The sequence below is a fragment of the Dermacentor andersoni genome, chromosome 1 (genome assembly GCF_023375885.2).
Source record: "Dermacentor andersoni chromosome 1, qqDerAnde1_hic_scaffold, whole genome shotgun sequence".
Classification (NCBI taxonomy): domain Eukaryota; kingdom Metazoa; phylum Arthropoda; class Arachnida; order Ixodida; family Ixodidae; genus Dermacentor; species Dermacentor andersoni.
This window is the reverse complement of record NC_092814.1, coordinates 389,059,741-389,079,493: the sequence shown is the minus strand read 5'-3', so window position 1 is coordinate 389,079,493 and position 19,753 is coordinate 389,059,741. Positions and strand designations below refer to the sequence as shown.

The 19,753-nt window shown below is 45.7% G+C and overlaps 1 protein-coding gene across 5 annotated transcripts in view; it reads right to left on the bottom strand.

The window, feature by feature from the left end:
• LOC126518743 (uncharacterized) overlaps positions 1 to 19,753 on the bottom strand; it is a 192,312-nt gene that overhangs the window by 164,166 nt on the left and 8,393 nt on the right. For all 5 annotated transcript variants that reach the window (XM_055064856.1, XM_055064858.2, XM_055064857.2 and 2 more), the window contains exon 2: positions 6,400 to 6,477. In XM_055064856.1, the coding sequence (XP_054920831.1) occupies positions 6,400 to 6,477 (78 nt within the window). The remainder of the gene's footprint in view (positions 1 to 6,399; positions 6,478 to 19,753) is intronic.

Genomic DNA, 19,753 nt, shown 5'->3' with positions numbered 1-19,753 from the left:
TTTTATTAAATGTGCAATGTAATTATCAAGAATCACTCGAACTGTGATTATACTTGGATGTGAAGGTAATTTCTATGTTAGTGGTGAAAATGGCTGTTGATTATTCAAAAACTGTTTAAAAAGTATTTAACATTTGGTCTGCTGCTTGCACAATTCTGTCTCAAAAATTACTATTCGCACACCTCAGTGGAAACACTACCCCATGCTTCTCTCACATAAAACACCGAGTAAGTATTAAGGATGGTAAACAAGCCAGTATTTTAATGTGATACCAAAGTTGGTGTCAAAATGCCGTACCTTCTACCATCATGCCGTCCTGACACAGAGCAATAGTTGCCGACATTGTGTACCAATTAGGCCAGGAGTGACAATGTTGCTCGTAAAAAGAAGAAAGACATTCTTTCTGTCTGAGCCCACGTATGTGCATACACTTCCTGGGAACCAAGACTGATTCATAGAAATATGTATCAGTGTAAATTGTTTAGGGTTCTCTGATGCCTTCCAGCATTATTTCTAAGGTTTAGAGGGTTTGATGTCAGAAATGTAGCGTTAGCGTGTTTTTAAAGGGCTGCTTACATGACATTTTCAATTTTCCATTTTTCTTTTGCTTTACATGAAGGTCCTTGACCGCAATACCACATAAGAAATACTGGCAAGCAAGCCTTACCTCCGTGTTTAGAAATGCATCTTAACTTGAAGACCATGATTCATTTCATCTAAATGAAGCTTGTCAAGAACGCACTGAAGGAAACACAATGAGTGTCCTGGGCACATTCACGCCAGGCATCATTTAGATCAAGTCAAGCATGGGTTTCTAGTTAAAATGCATTTCTGAATGCGGAGGTTAGAGCGTCATAAATAATTTACTATAATAGCATTTATACAAATAGCGCTGTATGCATGTCACTCTCTCGTGTCCCTGTCTTTTTTGTGCTGTGTCCTTTTTCCAATCACTTAAGGTTTCATTTTCCAGGAGGTGTCTGGACACAGGAAGCGGTCGCATGGAAGCGCAACAATGCGAGGTTTTGGCAACCGCTTCAGCTTGCTCGGTTGCCTGTTATGCTGCTACGTAGGGTTGCCAACCATCTTGAATTTAGCAGGACAGTGCCAACTTCTTAGTAAATGTCCCGTCTCTCGACTTGACCCAGTCGGGATGGCCAAATGTTCCAACTTCTGCCTTTTTTATACTGTATAACAAGAAATAGACCAGATTTCCTTTTTATAACACCCAACAGCTCATTTGCACATTCGTTTTTGTGTTCTGTTGCATTCTAATAAATGTAAAGGCAGTTTTGTGCCTGTGATGGTTCTAGTTCCCTTGTAAGCATGAACCCTCTACAGTGCCATTGGTGTTACAAGAAGGCTCAAGAGATGGCACCACCATCCTGCACGTGCATGTTACACACTGGCCACGCGCCCCTTCTGAGACCTCCGCTCCCACCGTCCACCGTCGCAGCAGCCCTCCTCCTCTGTGAACTCTGAGCAGACGACATATCAAGTTACGTCTGGCACTCCCGCTCCTCTCCTGCTCGTGGGCTGCCGTCTCAAAAACACTCTACTCTCTGTACCACCATGTAACCACAACCATTCCCTCGTACTCCACGCTTAATAAACCCAGTTAACTTCCGTTAACAAAAGTCCAGTGTTCTATCGTCCACTATACGAGACATAACGAAACATGGTGTCAGAAGTGAACTAGTTCTAATGTCAGCACATCAGCAATGGAGAAGATTCCTGCACCTGCAAAGTTCAACTCCAGAGGAAACGCTGCGGAACAACGGCGAGCCTTCAAGCAAAGCTTCATGCTGTACCTCAAAGTAACTAACACAGCGAGAGCACCATCTGACCGGCAAGTAGCACTTCTTTTGACCGTCGGTGGTTCTTCACTGCTTGATATCTACAACACTTTGGACTTCGGGGGACCGACTGAGGAAAGACCAAATCCAGAATTTAACTATGCGTATGTCATCAGCCTCCTCGACGCGCATTTCTTACCAAAGCACAACGAGCTGTACTCGCAATACATCTTTCGAACTCGCATGCAACGGGAGCAAGAGCAGTTCGACAGCTTCGTAACAGATTTGAAGCTCAAAGCAGCCGATTGTGGATTCGGAAACGAAAGAGAAAAAATGATCCGCGACCAGATCGTCTGTGGTATCTATGACGAAAAAACCTGTGCAGATATTCTCAAGTTAGAAGATCCGACCCTAGAGAAGGTTGAAAAGGTGTGTCAAGCACATGAAGCAACGAAAATTCAAATGAAGGCATTTAAAGAGGGTACTCCATCAAGCAGCGAGTGCATGCACACAATGAAGAAATTCATCCATTGCACGAATGCCAACTTGAAAAGCACGAAAGGAAAACCACAAAAACCGAACGTACCATAATGCAGGTATTGCGGTGGTAACCACGAGCACAAAAGAAAGATGCCCAGCTTAGAAACAAACATGCCGCAATTACAAAAAATGAAAGCACTTTGTGGCACTTTGTAAAAGCAGCAAAGTAATTGCTGGCCTGGCAGTAGATAGCGAGGATGAAAACATACTGGCAGTTCAAAGCCACAAACTAAGCTCAGTCCACACATTTCTGAGAGTGAACAGAACACAAGTAAAGTTTCAAGTGGACAGCGGTGCAGCTGTTGACGTCATCCCGTGTAGACACGTCAAGCAACAGCAAATACAACCGTGCACAACAACAATGCAAACATGGAATGGAAGCAAAGTTCACAGTTCAGGCAAGGCGCAACTAGAAGTTACAACCACAAACGGACAGAGAAATTCTGTGGAATTCATAGTAGTTAAAGATGACTTCACTCCTCTCATCGGAAGATCGACAGCTGAGAAAATGGGTCTGATAACCGTAGACCATAACCTTGTGGCTTGAATCGACGAAATTTTAGAAGAAAATTTGACTCATCACATAGTGGAAAAATATCCAGATGTTTTTGGAGTAACTCTAGAAACACTCCTGGGAAAATTACAATTGGTTATTAAGCCAGATACGCTTCCGAAAGCAATAACAAGTTGCAGAGTGCCTGTCAGCATCAAACTGCAATTAGAACAAACATTGGCAAGCTTGGAAAAAAGAGGCATCATTAAAAGTGTAACAGAGCCAAAGCAGTGGGTGAGCAGATTGGTTGTGGCAACCAAGAAAAATGGTGAAATGCGAATATGCATTGACCCACAAACACTGAACGAGGCTCTTGAACGAGATTGTCACACATTGCCCATTTTCGATGGTGTGCTACCCGATCTTGCCAAAGCAAAAATCTTCTCAAAACTAGACTTGCGAGAAGGCTACTGGCAATGTTCTCTCAATAATGAGTCAAGCTTTATAACCGCATTTCAAACACCAAAAGGTCGTTATCGATGGCTCCGCCTGCCGTTTGGACTTGTGGTAAGCAGCGAAATTTTTCAGAAAAGACTTCAAGTGGCACTTCAAGGACTTGGAAGAGTTCTCTGCGTTGCAGACGACATTCTTGTCTATGGAGTGGGCGAAAATGAAAAAGATGCTGTCGAAGATCATGACAAGAAATCAGAGAGTCTACTCCAGAGATGCCAACAAATTGGAATTCGTCTCAACAAAGAAAAAACTCAGCTCAGAGCCTCATCAACTGCCTTTCTGGGACACGTGCTGACAAAAGAAGGACTAAAAGTTGATCCAAATAAAGTCAAGGCAATTGAACAAATGCCAAAGCCAGTCGACGTCCAAGGAATACAACGCTTCTGCGGAATGATCAACTATCTCTCCAGATTCCTGCTGAAAATTTCGCGTGTATTAGAGCTATTGAGAAAGCTCACTGTCAAGGATACACCATGGCACTGGGGAAAACCGCAAGAAGAAGCATTTCAAAAGGCAAAAGACGCTGTGACAAGAGCTCCAATTCTGGCCTACTTCGACTCACGAAAGCAGTCAGAAAATTCAGTGTGATGCAAGCGATCTTGGACTCGGAACAGCTCTTTTTCAAGACGGACAGCCAATCTCGTTCACCAGCAGAGCACTTACACCGACAGAAATGCGCTATGCACAAATTGAAAAGGAAATGTTGGCTATCGTCTTCGCATTAAACAAGTTCCACCAGTACACATTCGGAAGAGAAACAAAGATCATCAGCGATTACAAGCCACTGCAAGTGATCATGAAGAAACGATTGGATCAAGTTCCAAGACGACTACAAGGATGCAAAGAATACAAGATGCAAAGATACAACATTGTCATCGAGCACAGACCAGGCAAAGAATTACTTCAGGCTGATATGATGTCACGTGCGTTCCTTCCCAACGAAAGCAATGAACAAGAACTTGAAAACATGAACCTCTTACACTACCTTCATGTGAGAAAAGAAACCCTGAAAAAGATTCGGTCTGCAACAGAGAGTAATGATCACTGCAAAGGTTGAAAGCCATCATCTTGTCAGGTTGGCCACAAGATAAGCGTCAACTACCCCAAGACAAGCGCGTGTACTTCACATACAGAGATGAGCTTACAGTTGAAGACAACCTCATTTTCAAGGGATTACGTCTAATCGTCCTGATTTCTCTGAGAGGTGAGATCAAAGCAACGCTTCACTCATCACATCTTGGGATTGAGAGCTGTCTAAGACGCGCTCGGTGAATGTGTCTTTTGGCCAGGAATGAATGCAGAATTAAAAGACCTCATCGCAGGACACGAAGTGTGTCAAAAGCACGCACACACCCAGCAACAAGAAACTCTCTCTCCTAACCCAGAACCCAGCTATCCATGGGAGCAAGTTGGATGCGACATTTTCGAATTGAACGGAAATAACTTCTTGATCACAGTGGATTACTACAGCAACTTTTGGGAAGTGGACCAATTGAAATCAATGACCTCCAATCAAGTAATACTCAAACTAAAGTCTCACTTTGCAAGACACGGAATACCAAGAATTCTGATAAGCCAATGAATGGACCACAATTCCCCAGCGACGAATACAACAACTTTTCAAAAAGCTGGAACTTCGAGCATAAAATGTGAAGCCCAGTCTACCCGCGTTCCAATGGAATGGCTGAATCAGCCGTAAAGACGGCAAAAATGCTGCTTAAGAAAGCAGAAGACAGCTACAAATCCACAAATGGCATTTCTTGATTACAGAAACACTCCGCTGCAAGGACTCAACACTAGTCCAGCGCAATTACTCACGAGTCGCCGCACAAGAACAACTTTGCCAACACCATCGGAGCTACTGCAACCCAAAGCAGTCGACGTGAGCGAGAAAAGAAAGGCGAAAAGGCAAAAGCCAACCCTGTACTATGACAGACAAGCCAAGGATTTGCTGAGCCTAAGCGAAGGTCAAAGTGTCACAGTTCGACCACTGAAAGGCGGGACATGGGTCAAAGGGACAATAACTAGGAGAATTGATGACAGATTGTATGAAGTTCAAGTTGGTGAAAGCGTGCTGCGAAGGAACCGAGTATTTATCAGACCAAGACCTTCTGCGACTGCCGATAAAAGCCAACACGAACAGCCCGACACTACAATGCAACCAGAAGAGGATACCAGCGCGACAAATCAGGCAAACCGCACTGCCGTCAGACCTCAAAGAACCACAAGACTTCCAAGGAGGCTCGAGGATTTCGTCGTCAGTTGAAAGGTTATAGCCAAAAAAGGAAGGATGTTACAAGAAGGCTCAAGAGATGGCGCCACCATCCTGCACGTGCATGTTACACACTGGCCACGCGCCCCTTCTGAGACCTCCACTCCCACCGTCGCAGCAGCCCTCCTCCTCTGTGAACTCTGAGCAGACGACATACTAAGTTGCGTCTGGTACTCCCGCTCCTCTCCTGCTGGTTGGCCGCCCCGTCTCAAAAACTGTACCTCCATGTAACCACACCCATTCCTGTGCTCTCCATGCTTAATAAACCCAGTTAACCTCCGTTAACAAAAGTCCAGTGTTCTGTCGTCCACTATACGAGACAAAACGAAACAATTGGTAGCCATGTTAGTTGGGCAACTATACGGCACCTTTCTTGTTGTAAACAGTGGCATGGTAGGGCTAAGAAAAGCTTGTCCAACGTTGTTGCATGCACAGAGTGGCGGCTCCTGGCACTGACAAGGTCGATCATCGTGTATTGACACACTTGGTTATGTTGAGGTTCTAAATACATGGTGTTCTGTGGACAAGAAGTTATAAAGAGTTAAATTGTTATATCAAGAATTTTGTTATATTAAGGTTTAACTGTAGTTTGTTTACGCACATACCACCCTGCTAAAATCCTTGTACTAATCATTGCAAGTATTTGTATATAGGAAAAAGAATAACACGTTAAAAAATATCTAAGAAATTTTTAAATTACAACTTGGGAAAAAATTGGCTTCAGGAGGCTGGTAAGCACAGCAGGCTCCACACAGCTGTCTTAGCAACTGTTGAGTAGGCATCACCTGGCGATTGGTGAAATACTGCAACAAGCCTCCGGTACCCCTCCGAGATGCAGGTTGTGACCGCCCGGGCCGAGAGGCCTGCAGAAGATGTACATTTATTTTTTATTGCTAATCTCGTCAGAGATTACAGAATGAAAAAATTCAAAATAGGAGCACAGCTCAGCTTGGTGTGACCAAGGATAAGATAAAGATGGGACAAACAGAAGCGGATATACTAGGGAAAGGTCCTCTCTGGCCACTTTCATTGCAGCTAGTCAAGCTGGTCCAAGAAGACAGCTTGCTGCCTATTGCAATGCCTTGACAACATTCTTCCCCAGGTCTCCGATGCCAACCTTAAGCTTACTCAGAGTGAATGCCTTCAAAAACCCATATTGTATATCACCAGATTCTGTTTGTGCTGTCTGCTCACTAGATAGCAAATATAGCTTACACTGCTGTAGACTCCTCGAAGCAGACTTCTTTGCCATGTACGTAAGAGTCACAAGAGGAGTTAGCATAGTGGCTGTCTAGCAACGTACCCATCTATGCCGAGAATGGGAACACACCATTTCTGTATTTTATAGAGACAGCTGTCCCGACTTTGCCATCAGAACATTTAAACTATTTTTGGGCTGTACACATGGGCTTTTGTTATTTCATATTGTTTATCCATTTTCAGTACAACTCGGCAATAGAACAAGTAGGTAAAAAGAAATGTATGTGTTTATGCAAGAGGACACACAAGCTAGTGCAATGCTGATTGAAACATGCCAAGGGTCAATAATTTTTAGGAATATGGCAAACGAGTAGTGCAGAAAGTAGAAGAAAAAGGAACTCAACACGAGTGGTCTTCACAGCTTCGTTGGAGAATGACAACCTTTCAATGGCATTTAGTTGAGTACTATGACAACTTTGGTAAACAGGAGATGAGGACGCGAGTAGGTAAAAGGAGGAGGCCTTGTAGATGCTTGTCCTTGTGGTACATTTTGTAGAGGTGCACAGGCAAGAATGATGTAATTAAAAAAGGTTCAATGTTTACTTTGCATCACAAACACTATCAAGATGAGAGCAGTAATTACCCAAAATTAAGTACGCAGCGTACTTCTGTAGGTACTTTTGTATAGGATACCTGAGTAACTCAAGTAGGCGAGGTGACTATTTGTCACTGCCCTGTTTCAAAGGGGATGCCAGACAATAATTTCTTGAGGCTCAGTGCACGAGGATCGTACACATAAAAAAGAAGAAGCACATTCCAACCTTGAATGCACTACACTGGGTGACAATCTAAGAATTCAATGCATATAAAAACACACTTCACCTATCCTCTGTGCCTCCACACTCAATAACACAGCTCCTGAGAGATGCCAGTATAATTAAAAGAGTTGGCGTTTGCTGTGATGTCCCAGAAATTAGCAAACGTAATTGGCTGGCACATCTCTACAAACTTCCTTTGAGTTCGATAACGGTGTGTTCACCAGTGCATTCTTAGGTTGTCACCAATTGATTTTCCCTACACTCTTACTTTACTACCCAAGCTTTTGAAAACAAAACAATGTGACTGCATTATTGGACTTGTAACATGAACTTCAGAGCATCTTTGGCAAGCACCTAACATAAACATGCAGAGTCACTTAAATGCATCACTATGCAGCAAGGGTCGCTATTGTTCTACCGTCCCACACAGCCCTGGTTTTCAAGAGACTTTCTTTATCTCAGAATATGCTTTGCATTCAAGCAAATACTAAAAGAGGGTAAACTTCTCACTCGGGTTTCTTTTGAATATTTCCAAGGTTTTGAATGTTAACATTATATTTTTAAATTATTATTATTCATGCATTCATAGTAGCTTCAATGAAGATAGTTTTATTCAATAGCCTTAAAAAACACTGGCAAAAGAAGTAATGTAAAAAATTTTTAACAAATATATTGAATCTTGTATGAAAAAATGTTGCTATTCTTGAAGTCTTATTTATGTCATTAAATTACTTGTGCAGTAACTACAATTGCCCAAATGAAAGTTGGCCACAAATTAAATTTAAAGATTAGAACACTGCACAACAAATACACGCACGAGAAAATGACAAGGCTCGAAGACTGCACTCCACCATTCTATTAAAGCCACTTCTGTTTCATATGTACAATATGCTGCACACTAGCCTAAAAACTTATAACACTTGAATAATGCGACAAATACACAGTGATTGCTAATATTTACAACCTAAAGCTAGTGGAAATTCCACGACAGTGGCTTTTGTGGAGAAACCTTGGCGAGGTCATTTTTGTACATTATCTTTAGGGCAAAGTTAGCGAACATAGGATGGGCAACATTAGCAACATTTCCAAGTGTTCTTGCTGATCTGGAGCTGAGCACTCAAAGATATCACACTGTTGCAACACTTGATGGCGTTCACAATGACCTCCCTCACTGGCCGCTTGGAATTTCTTCACTTGGCGAGAACAATTTTGACATAATTCTTCAGAGTGTTAAGCCCAACAAGCCGGTCAGACAGGCACAACCGTCTTCCTCTGTCCTGATGCCTAGTCAGAGAATTTGATGGCACCAAAGAGTCAGACTTTGTCCACGAGCTAAGGCATTCTTCGCATGCTGTATTTTGTACTCTACCAAGTCGACTCTATGGGCAAGAAGGCCAGGAGAGGAGCATCACAGAAGCTATATTGGAGGCAATGGTAAAACAGTCAAACGAAACGACTGACTGTTTCAATGCAACTTGAGAAAATTTCAGGCCTGCACAACACTAAGTTATTCTCATACTGCCCTCATGCTTTTAACATGATGCATTTCTCTGTCCTGCCCAGAAAGACTTGCTGGAGAAAAGTAGGACAGTGTAAGAGCTGGTGTTGCTGAGCAGCATCACCACCAGACAGCTTGATAAATCGGGCTCGCTGACACCGTAGAGGCACTGGTGCGCCATAAGAACATTCGTAGAGCTGAAAGCTGCCTCGTACTGAGTTTGTACAACTGAAACAGTTACACGTAGGGTCAAATGTAATGTCTGCAGGAAATCACTTGGTTCACCTGAAAACTTTGTTCCAAGTGAAGTGAAAGTGACTTTTCGTTGTACTGCATCCATTTCATTCCCACACTATTGCCTAGCTGCTCCTACAGATTGCCCACTCTGGAAGTTCATTGGCACTACTAACACATGGGGTCAGACACATGTCCTTTGGCCTTGTGTTTGCGATACAGTTTTTGCTTCAAGTATGAATTTGAGAACCAAGTTCTGCCAAGGAGGCAGAATGGTGAGGTGCATCACACCATCCGAGGTTGAGAGGACCATGTGTGACACCACACAGGAGGAAGACCAACGAGGTGCAGAAAAGTTAATCCCCGTATGCAGCTCAACAAAACAAAGGCAAACACATATGCAAGAAAGCATGCTGTTAGGCTCTCTCACAAGAGAGAAGAAATCGCAGATATTAAACAGGTGTTCAATAGCATCAGAGGCATTAAAAGCACGCTAAAGAGCAACACATGGAGCTATAGTGTAATCAAGCAGTACAGAAGCCATATGTTAATATTGTCACGTGTAAAAAGACACAGATGAAAAAGGCTATTTACAGGCTATTTACACTGGAGCCAGACAGCCAGGCCGACACTCGCCCGCGCCAAGGCACAGACCAACTTCATTGTCGTTCTCGCGGCGGCTCGTCTCTTGAATATCTCCTGATAATATTGTAATACTATCCCCCCCCCCCCCCCCCCCCCCCCCCGGCGGCAAAAGCGCCGTCACGGTGCTGTTAAATATCCAGGGCACGTGGAGAGTTGTAGGGCTTGAGGCGGGCGACGTGGACAATGTCACTGGTTGGCACACCGGAGGACGTAGTGGGCGTGGCTAGAACGATTTCATAGGTGACATCGGTCACTTGGCGGAGCACGCGATATGAGCCTGTATAACAGGAGAGCAGTTTCTTACAAAGGCCAACTTTATGTGAAGGTGACCAAAGCAACATGAGGGTGCCGGGCACAAAATGGACATCACGGTGACGGAGGTCGTAGCGTTGCTTCTATTTGTCTTGAGACACTTGTAGACGAACGCGCGCAAGTTGGCGAGCATGGTCAGCACGGGCGATTGCATCACGGGCATAAGCGCTAGTTGAAGCTGTCGTGGACGGAAGCACAGCGTCTAGTAGTAGCGTCGGTTCTCGGCCATACAAGAGGTAAAACGGGGAAAAGCCAGCAGTTTCAAGACGGGAAGAGTTGTACGCAAAGGTAATGTAAGGTAGAGCCAGGTCCCAGTCACGGTGGTCGTCTGAAACGTATTTCAATAGCATGTCTGTAAGGGCGCAGTTAAAACGCTCAGTGAGGCCGTTCGTTTGAGGGTGGTAGGAGGTGGTAAATTTATGCTGTATTGAGCAGGCAAGCATGATGTCGTCAATGACTTTGGCCAGAAACGTAGGGCCACGGTCTGGTAGCAATTGACGCGGAGCACCATGCATCATAATGATATCATGTAGAAGGAAGTCGGCAACATCAGTTGCGCAACTGGTCGGAAGAGCGCGAATCACGGCGTAGCGGGTCGCGTAGTCAGCCGCGACTGCAACCCACTTGTTTCCTGATGTAGATTCAGGAAATGGGCCGAGAAGGTCTAAGCCAACACAATGGAAGGGCTCGGGAGGGATCTCGAGCGGCTGCAGGTAACCAGCGGGGAGCTGGGAAGGCTTCTTGCATCGTTGGCAAAGTTCACAAGCGGCGATGTAACGTCGTACGGAACGGGCAAGGCCCGGCCAGAAGAAACGGTGACGTACACGGTCATAGGTTTGAGATACGCCGAGGTGTCCTGCCGTTGGTGCGTCGTGAAGCTTTTGCAGAACGGTTGAGCGGAGGTGTTTAGGTATGACAAGTAGGAACTTGGACCCATCCGGATGAAGGTTACGACGGTACAGAGTACCGTCGCGGAGGATGAAGAGGCGTAGAGTGGCATCGGCTGGAGAGTGTTCAAAACAGTCGATGAGTGCTCTGATGTAGGCATCACAATGTTGCTCGTCTGTGAAATGAAGCAGCTGTGATACAGAGAACACACAAGCAGCACTGGCAATATTGGAGGATCAGAGCCGTCAACAAGGTAACGCGACCAGCTGTCAGCGTCTTGGTGCAGGCGGCCAGACCACGGAATATGAAAATTCTTGTAGCCTCAAAGCCCACTGATTAAGCCGGCCTATAGGATCTTTTAGCGATGAGAGCCAGCAGAGAGTATGATGGTCAGTGACTACGGAAAAAGGGCGACCGTAAAGGTAAGGACGGAACTTCGCAACCACCCAGACAATAGCAAGGCATTCTTGTTCTGTAATGGAGTAGTTGCGCTCCAATGGTGCTAGGAGGCGGCTCGCATAAGCAATCCTGGCAATCCTGGCATAAGCATCCTGGTCACGTTGATGCTGGGCTAAGACGGCACCTACGCCATGACCGCTGGCATCTGTACGCAATTCTGTAGGGGCATCAGGGTCGAAGTGGGCGAGAATGGGTGGTGAGGTTAGAAGAGTGACGAGACGAGAGAAGGCGGCGGCTTCTGAAGTGACCCACGAGAATTGTACGCCTTTCTTCAAAAGATTAGTGAGGGGTCTAGCAATTGTCGCAAAATCTGGAACAAAACAACGAAAGTACGAGCATAGTCCTACAAAACTTTGGACGTCGGCGGCTGTCTTCGGAACCGGAAAGTCTCGGACAGCGCGAGTTTTGTCGGGATCAGGCTGTACTCCGGAAGCGTCAACGAGATGGCCCAGAAGAGTAATTTGACGGTGGCCAAAACGACATTTGGACGAGTTAAGTTGAAGCTTTGCCTTTCGAAATACATCAAGTATAGTTGTTAGACGCTCAATGTGAGTGTCGAACGTTGGTGAGAAGACGATGACGTCGTCGGGGTAGCAGAAGCAATGTGGACCATTTGAAACCTTGGGGTAAGGAGTCCATCATACACTCAAAGGTGGCAGGAGCGTCGCATAATCCAAACGGCATTACTTTAAATTGGTATAGGCCATCAGGTGTGATGAACGTGGTTTTTTCTCTGTCCATATCGTTAACAGCAATCTGCCAGTATCCAGAACGAAGATCAATAGAAGAGAAATAGCTCCTCCACCTCCACCAGAATGTTACGTGTACAAAGAAACAGATGAAAGAGGCTATTTACAGGCTATTTACACTGGAGCCAGACAGCCAGGCCGACACTCGCCTGCGCCAAGGCACAGACCAACTTCCTCGTTCTCACGGCAGCTCGTCTCTTCAGTATCTCCTGATAATATCGTAATAATATCTTGAGAAATATCTAGTGTACTGTAAAATAAGGAGCAGTGGGGCTCTGGCTAGGAGAGAGACAATGACGACGAGAGAAAGAAACCTTGTTTCGGTGCTCGATCGGCTGTACTACCTCTCGCTGCTCAATAGTTCTTGTCGCGGACGCTTACTGCCCAAAGTGTTTCGCGACATTTGGTGGAGGTGCTGGACCTTTTGCAAACCCGGAACTTCAAAGCCGGACGATCCCTGTCGCATCTCCCATGCCTGAGGAGACTAGACCTACCGATCCACCCCAGGCACCGCCTCCGATCGTCTGTCCTGGTGTGCCACGCCAACGGGATCCTCCCATATTCAATGGCACTAATGATCATGACGTAGAGGACTGGCTGTCATCGTACAACCGAGTGCCCACAACAAATGGACTGAAGCTGACAAGCTTGGTTAAGTACCATTCTACCTTTCCGGGGTCGCCCATCTTTGATTCCGAAACCATGAGGCTGACTTTTCCATCTGGACAGCACTCCGAACGACACTTCAAGCAGTCTTCGGTTGCCCTGCTGTGCCAAACTTCGGGCTGAACAACAGCTTCGCTGTTGTGCCCAACAAAAGGGCGAAACCTTTACCAGCTACATTGAAGATGTAGTTGACATTTGCCGGCGTATCAACCCAGGTATGACTGAAGATGACAAGGTCAAGAACATCTTGAAAGGCATAGACGATGACACCTTCCAAATGCTCTTGGCAAAGAATGCTCAGATGGTCAACGACCTCACAACGCTTTGCCAGAGCTATGAGGAGCTACGAAAACAATGGCTTTCCACGCGCCAAGCTCTCGCTCCGGACGTCGCGTTTTTAGCTCCGAGTGATGGTGTCAGTGTTACTCCTTGCAGTTCAGCGATTTCTGACCAGATCAAGCAATTTGTACGAGAAGAAGTGGCCCGCCAACTCTCTCTTCTGCCAGTCAGTCCAGCATCAGAGTCGCCCTTGTATCCCGACCTCCATCAGGTGATAAAAGAACAAGTCGCTAACGCCGTACCCACTTGCTCATCAACAGCCACCTAGGCCTATTTCACTTACGTATGCTGCCGTTGTTGCGAATCCAAGGCCTCCATCTGCAGCTATTCAATGCAGACTTAGCAGCACCTTTCCCTCACGTCCACAAGCAGCTGAAACATATGCACCTACAAGCAGCTACAGCAGCCTGTGCGCCCACTTCACCAATATTTCCATCAGTCTCCGCCCACTGTCCTCAATCCACGGCGCACCCATGACAACCGGCCTATCTGTTATTCGTGCGGCCTACCTGGGCATGTAGCGCGGCTTTGCCGCCGGCGCGTATGGTATCCTACAGATTCTCTGAAGGCCCAAAGCAACGGTTTCGACTCTCCGTCCCATTGCGCTACTGCCGCTCAGCCCTTCGTAGCCTTGCCTCCTGCTTCCCGAACCTTCAATGCCCATTGGTCTCAGTCTCCCCGTCGGCGTTCTCTGTTGCCGCTTATCCGTTGTCCTGAAGCTATCCGAGAGGAAAACTAAGGACCGCAGTTCCGGAGGCAAGAACTGCGGTCTCAACAAACTCCTCAAGACCTCATTTATTTCCTGCAAATGTCCTTGAAGTTTATGCAGAAGACATTGCCATTCATGCGCTTGTAGACACGGGAGCAGCAATATCAGTGATTTTGGACCAGCTTCGTCTTAACCTTAGAAAAGTCGCAACGCCATATTCTGCCATTTCATTATGTACAGCAAGCGCTGCGCTGATTGAACCCTTAGGGAAGTGTACTGTGCGTGGTGTTATATGCGGCACTTTATGCCATGTTGAGTTCGTTGTTCTGCCTCGTTACTCCCTTGCCATGATTTTAGCATGGGACTTTCTGTCCTCTCATCATGCCGTTATAGATTGTGCCCATGCTGAACTCGTGCTGTCACCATTTGGCAACAACATTTTTGAAGATACTGATGACGCTTCTGGTCGTGTGTTCGTCACTGCCGACACTGAGATTCCTCCATACTTTGCCGCACTTGTACCCGTTTCCTGCATTGGTTTTCTGACCCCACAGTTTTTTTCACACCGTCTAAGCTTGTTGCTCGCCATCATCCCTTCTTGCTTCCTTTTGCCCTTGCCATTCGACAAGGTTCCAGCGCACTTTATGTATCGAACCTGTTTCCTTGCCCTGCTATCCTGCTCCACGATGAGTATCTTGGTTATGCTGACGAAATCGAACCAAGCTTCCTTTACGATGTGCCTGACAACCCGGATTCTCCTTCGGCTGACGCACTGGCCCTTCAAGTTTCTGCTCCAATGCCGCCGTGTGACCCAACATTTTCCCGGTGTATTGATCCGAACCTCACTCCAGGTCAGCAAGCCCAGATCGTCGATCTCCTTGACCGCTTTCGCACATCATTCGACCTACAACAATCTCGCTTAGGCCGTACTTCCACTGTTGTCCATCACCCATGGATTGACCCAGACACAGAGAAAGACCTATGGATTGTGTCCATGCTGAGTTTCTTGTCCACCCCATCGTCACCCACTATCAATCGCGCATCACACATCACATCAAGCCCAAGCACATCACTTCTCCATTCGCGATGGGCTGTTGTACCGTCGTAACTACCTCCCGGACAGCCGCAAAAGGTTGCCTGTCATCCCTCGGCATCTGCGTTCGAATATTTGTGCAGCGTTCCACGACAAACCCCAGTGCACGCATGCAGGTGTACTGAAGACATATGCATGTCTACGTCTTCGTTACTACTGGCGGGGGATGTATCGATTCATCCGTCATTATGTCCACTCCTGTCTCGTTTGCCAACACTGCAAAGATCCCCCTCGTCGTCCAACCACCCCATTACAGCCTTTGCCTTGCCCAGCACGTGCTTTTGATCAAGTAGGCATCGACATTTACGGACCTCTGCCAACCACATCCGACAGCAATCGCTGGGTAATTGTGGCCATCGACCATCTTACACGCTATGTGGCAACTTCCCCTTTGTCCAACGCTTCTGCACGTGACATCGCCTGGTTTCTCCTGCGCCACATCAACCTTCACCAAGGAGCTCCCAGGGAATTACTCAGTGACAGAGGCCGCAACTTCCTCTCTGATGTCATCGAGGCTCTCCTCAAGGAATGCCGCAACATTCATCGCACCACTACTGCATATCATCCGCAGACTAATGGCATGACTGAGCACTTTAATAGCACTTTTGGTGACATGCTGGCCATGTACGTTGCATCCGACCAAAGCAAATGGGACCATGTTCTACTATTTCTGCCCTACGCTTACAATACCGCCACGCAGACTACCACGAGATTTTCGCCCTTCTTTCTCCTGTACGGACGCGAACTTTTTTTTCACAATGGATACTATCCTTCCGTACCGCCGTGACACCCCGGAAACTTATCCGAACCTGCTGCACACGTAGAAGAGTGTCGCGACCTATCCCGTATATTTACGTCAGAAGACCAGCAATGCCAGAAGCACCATCGAGAAACTTCCCATGCTCCTGTATCCTATGCTCCTGGCTCGCTGGTGTGGCTTTGGGTTCCAGCCCCTACCTCTGGACTGTCACCGAAACTCGCGTCAAAGTACCAGGGCCCATACCGCGTGATCAAACAAATGTCTCCAGTCAACTATATTGTGGAACCCCTCGAGCTACCTTTGGATCATCACCGTCGAGGACACGAAACTTCGCATGTCCAGTGTCTCAAGCCGTACTATGATCCACCTGCGTTGTCCTACCCGTAGGTCACTGGGACGGCTTCCTTTTCTGCGGGGGAGATAACTGTACTGTAAAATAGGAGCAGTGGGGCTGTGGCTAGGAGAGAGACAACGACGACGAGAGAGAAAAACCTTGTTTTGGTGCTCGATCGGCTGTACTACCTCTCGCTGCTCTATTGTTCTAGCTGTGAAGGCTTACTGCCCAAAGTGTTTCGTGACACTACAAAGATTCCACGGCTGCCTTGGTTCTCCAGAAAAAAAGTAGAGAATTACCTATCAAGAAAAGGGTCAGGCAACGAGACAGAATCTCTCCAATGCTATTCACTGCATGCTTAGAAGTATTCAAGCTATTAGAATGGGAAGGCTGAGGAGTGATGATCAACGGCGAATATCTCAACAACCTTTGGTCTGCCAATGAATTTGTCCTAATCAGCAATACTGGGCCTGAATTGCAATAAATGATTGAGGACCAGTATTGCCAGTGAGCCCCTAAAGTCTGCTCAGAAGTATTTTTATCTAGGTCAATTACTCATAGGGGCCCCGGACTATGAGAAGGAAATTTACAGAAGAATAAAAATGGGTTGGAGTGCATACGGCAGGCCTTACCAAATCATGATTGGAAGCTTACCACTGTCGTTGAAAAGAAAAGTGCACAATAATTGCATTCTACCAGCGCTAACGTATGGGGCAGAAACTTGGAGGTTAACAAAGAAGCTCAAGAGCAAGTTAAGGACCGCGCAAAGAGCTATGGAATGAAAAATGTTAGGTGCAACATTATGAGACAGGAAGAGTGGTGTGGATAAGAGAGCAAATGGGGATAGCCAATATTCTAGTTGACATACAGATAAAAAAATGGAGCTGGGCAGGCCCTGCAATGTGTAAGGCAGATAACTGGCGGACCATTAGAGTTACAGAATGGGTGCCAAGAGAAGGGAAGCGCAGTCGAGGGCGGCAGAAAATTAAGTGGGATGATGAAAGTAGGAAATTTGCAAGCGGAGGTTGGCATCAGCTAGCTGGGAGAGGTCTTCGTTCTGCAGTGGAGATAAAAATAGGCTGATGATGATGAAAGAGCAACACCAAGTTAATTAATCTGGTGAAGAACGTTTCCAAGACTCAATTTACATTTAGTATTTGGCAGAAGAATGTTTGTCATTAGCAGAGAAAATGACAGATGAAGTCTCTGACTTTGAACTTGACACCCAAACCTTGGCATTATTATAATCATACAATGTCACAGAATGAAAGCATTTCTGCATGTTTTCGCTGTTTCTGGGCAGATAAAGTTTTCAAGGTGCATTAGAAGCAGTCTTTGGTTCTGTCAAAATACAATGTAGTCCTTTTCTTTTGAGAGACTAGCACCAAGCAGATGCTGTCTACAATAACGAGAAGCTATCGCAGGAACTTCAAGCCAGTCTTCACTTTAGCATCTTTACACAAGACTGGTGAAGCTGGTGTTTTCAGAAGCATAATTTATCAACACAGCTTAGGTTAGCATGACTGTTTAGTGACAGTTTAATAATAACACTTACACTATCTGGAGATCCAAGCAACAGCATTGCACTGTGAGCACTATGGCTGTATGACACCATTTAAGAGGCAAACATTATTGTGACACACTGACAAAGGAAACTGTACGGGCATGCATAATGCATAAAAAATGCTACAAATGTGCAAGCTTACAATTGGTGAAACTGTTGGCAAAAAAAATTTCATATCTCAATGATCACGGGCATTCTTATCCAGAGGCAAGCACATGTTGTAAGCTTCATATACTTTTGCACGCAAATAAATGGTGAATTTAAAGTCAGCACACTTTTTATGTCCCTGCACTGCACTGCTCCCTGCACTGTTTTCTCATCAGCCATTTCAGGGGGGTTTTCATTTTTATACCCCCAACACAGTCCTACAGGTTCAAGAAACATATTGTAAAGCAAAGCGGTTTAGGTAGAAAATTGTTAAACACATAATGAAATAGAAATTAATGAGAAACAAGTTTCACCTCTAGCTTTTAGATTGCAAGATAGATTTGCTTGCAGCATCACGACAGTGCATTTTTGTGGCTCTTTTCTATTAGAATGCATGTGCACATTTTGTACCTTGCAATACACTGGACACACGACCACAGGTCAGTCAAGTACTGGCACCCCTGCACAACTTTCACCCCGAAGTTCTGAAACATTCCTTCACTCAAGAAAGGATGATAGTGCCCTTCCTCAACTGGTTAGATGAGTCACGTGAGCAAGTTAACAAGGATTCATGTACAATATACACAAAGGTATTGGAATAAGTTGTATTTGAGAAAGGAGTTGGAATGATGAAATACCTTAATAACCACAGAAGGCGACAGCAATACGAAGAGAATGCAGGATAGGAAGCATAACATCACTGTCAAGCACAAAGACAAGTGGGCCTTTTATATACAAATGTTGCACGATGATTGCATATTGGGAACTTGTCCCTCTTTGTTAAGAGCATGACATGCAACTGCTTGCATGTCACTTAACGGCATGCAGCTGCTATTTTCTTTTTGTGTGTTGTTCTTAACAAACTTCAGTTGTTAGACAATGCTCGTCCTGTGAACTTCTCTTTCTGTTGCTGTTACCTTCCACACTGATTTAAATAACATAGAAGTAGACAATGATGTGGAGACACATCTCGTCTCTTCCTTAAATATGAACTTCCACGTAGCATTTCCAACACTAACGCTAAACTAACGTAGCCACACCGACACTTAACAGTTAATCCTGGGGAACCAAAGAGCGTTACTGAGCAGCAGCGTCTTCTCCAGTCAAGGGTTGGCATTGCACTCTATGCAGTGAAGTTGAGAAAGAGCTTCAAGACCCACTTGGGAACATGGCGGTCAGTGTTCTGAAACACGAGAGGCTGTGGGAAATGCTTCTCCCAAGTGTCTCAAGCATCAGAATGCCAGGAATTCCCTCCAATGGTGCCTAGAAACAGCTCTTGTCACTCACATGCCAAAGCTTTCTGCTCGTACTGTTAGGCATAGTGTTTCCTACAACAACCACTACTGTTCTTTTTTAATGGGGTTTTACGTGCCAAAACCACTTTCTGATCATGAGGCACGCCGTAGTGGAGGACTCCGAAAATTTCGACCACCTGGGGTTCTTTAACGCGCACCTAAATCTAAGTACACGGGTGTTTTCGCATTTCACCCCCATCAATCACTACTCTGGTGCTGCAATCATTCAATGGGAATTATGGGTTTGTCTGATCTTCGTGCTTGCAGCTGGAGACATTCTTGTGGCTTTGTTTATTATGCTTTATATGCCTTCATTGTCACAATTTTCAGAGAAATCTATACTTTTCAAAGTGCAGAAGACACTGCGAACACGCACAATCGCTCCTAATTGCGACAATTCAGCTTGTCAAGGTGGCCAAATCGAAACGT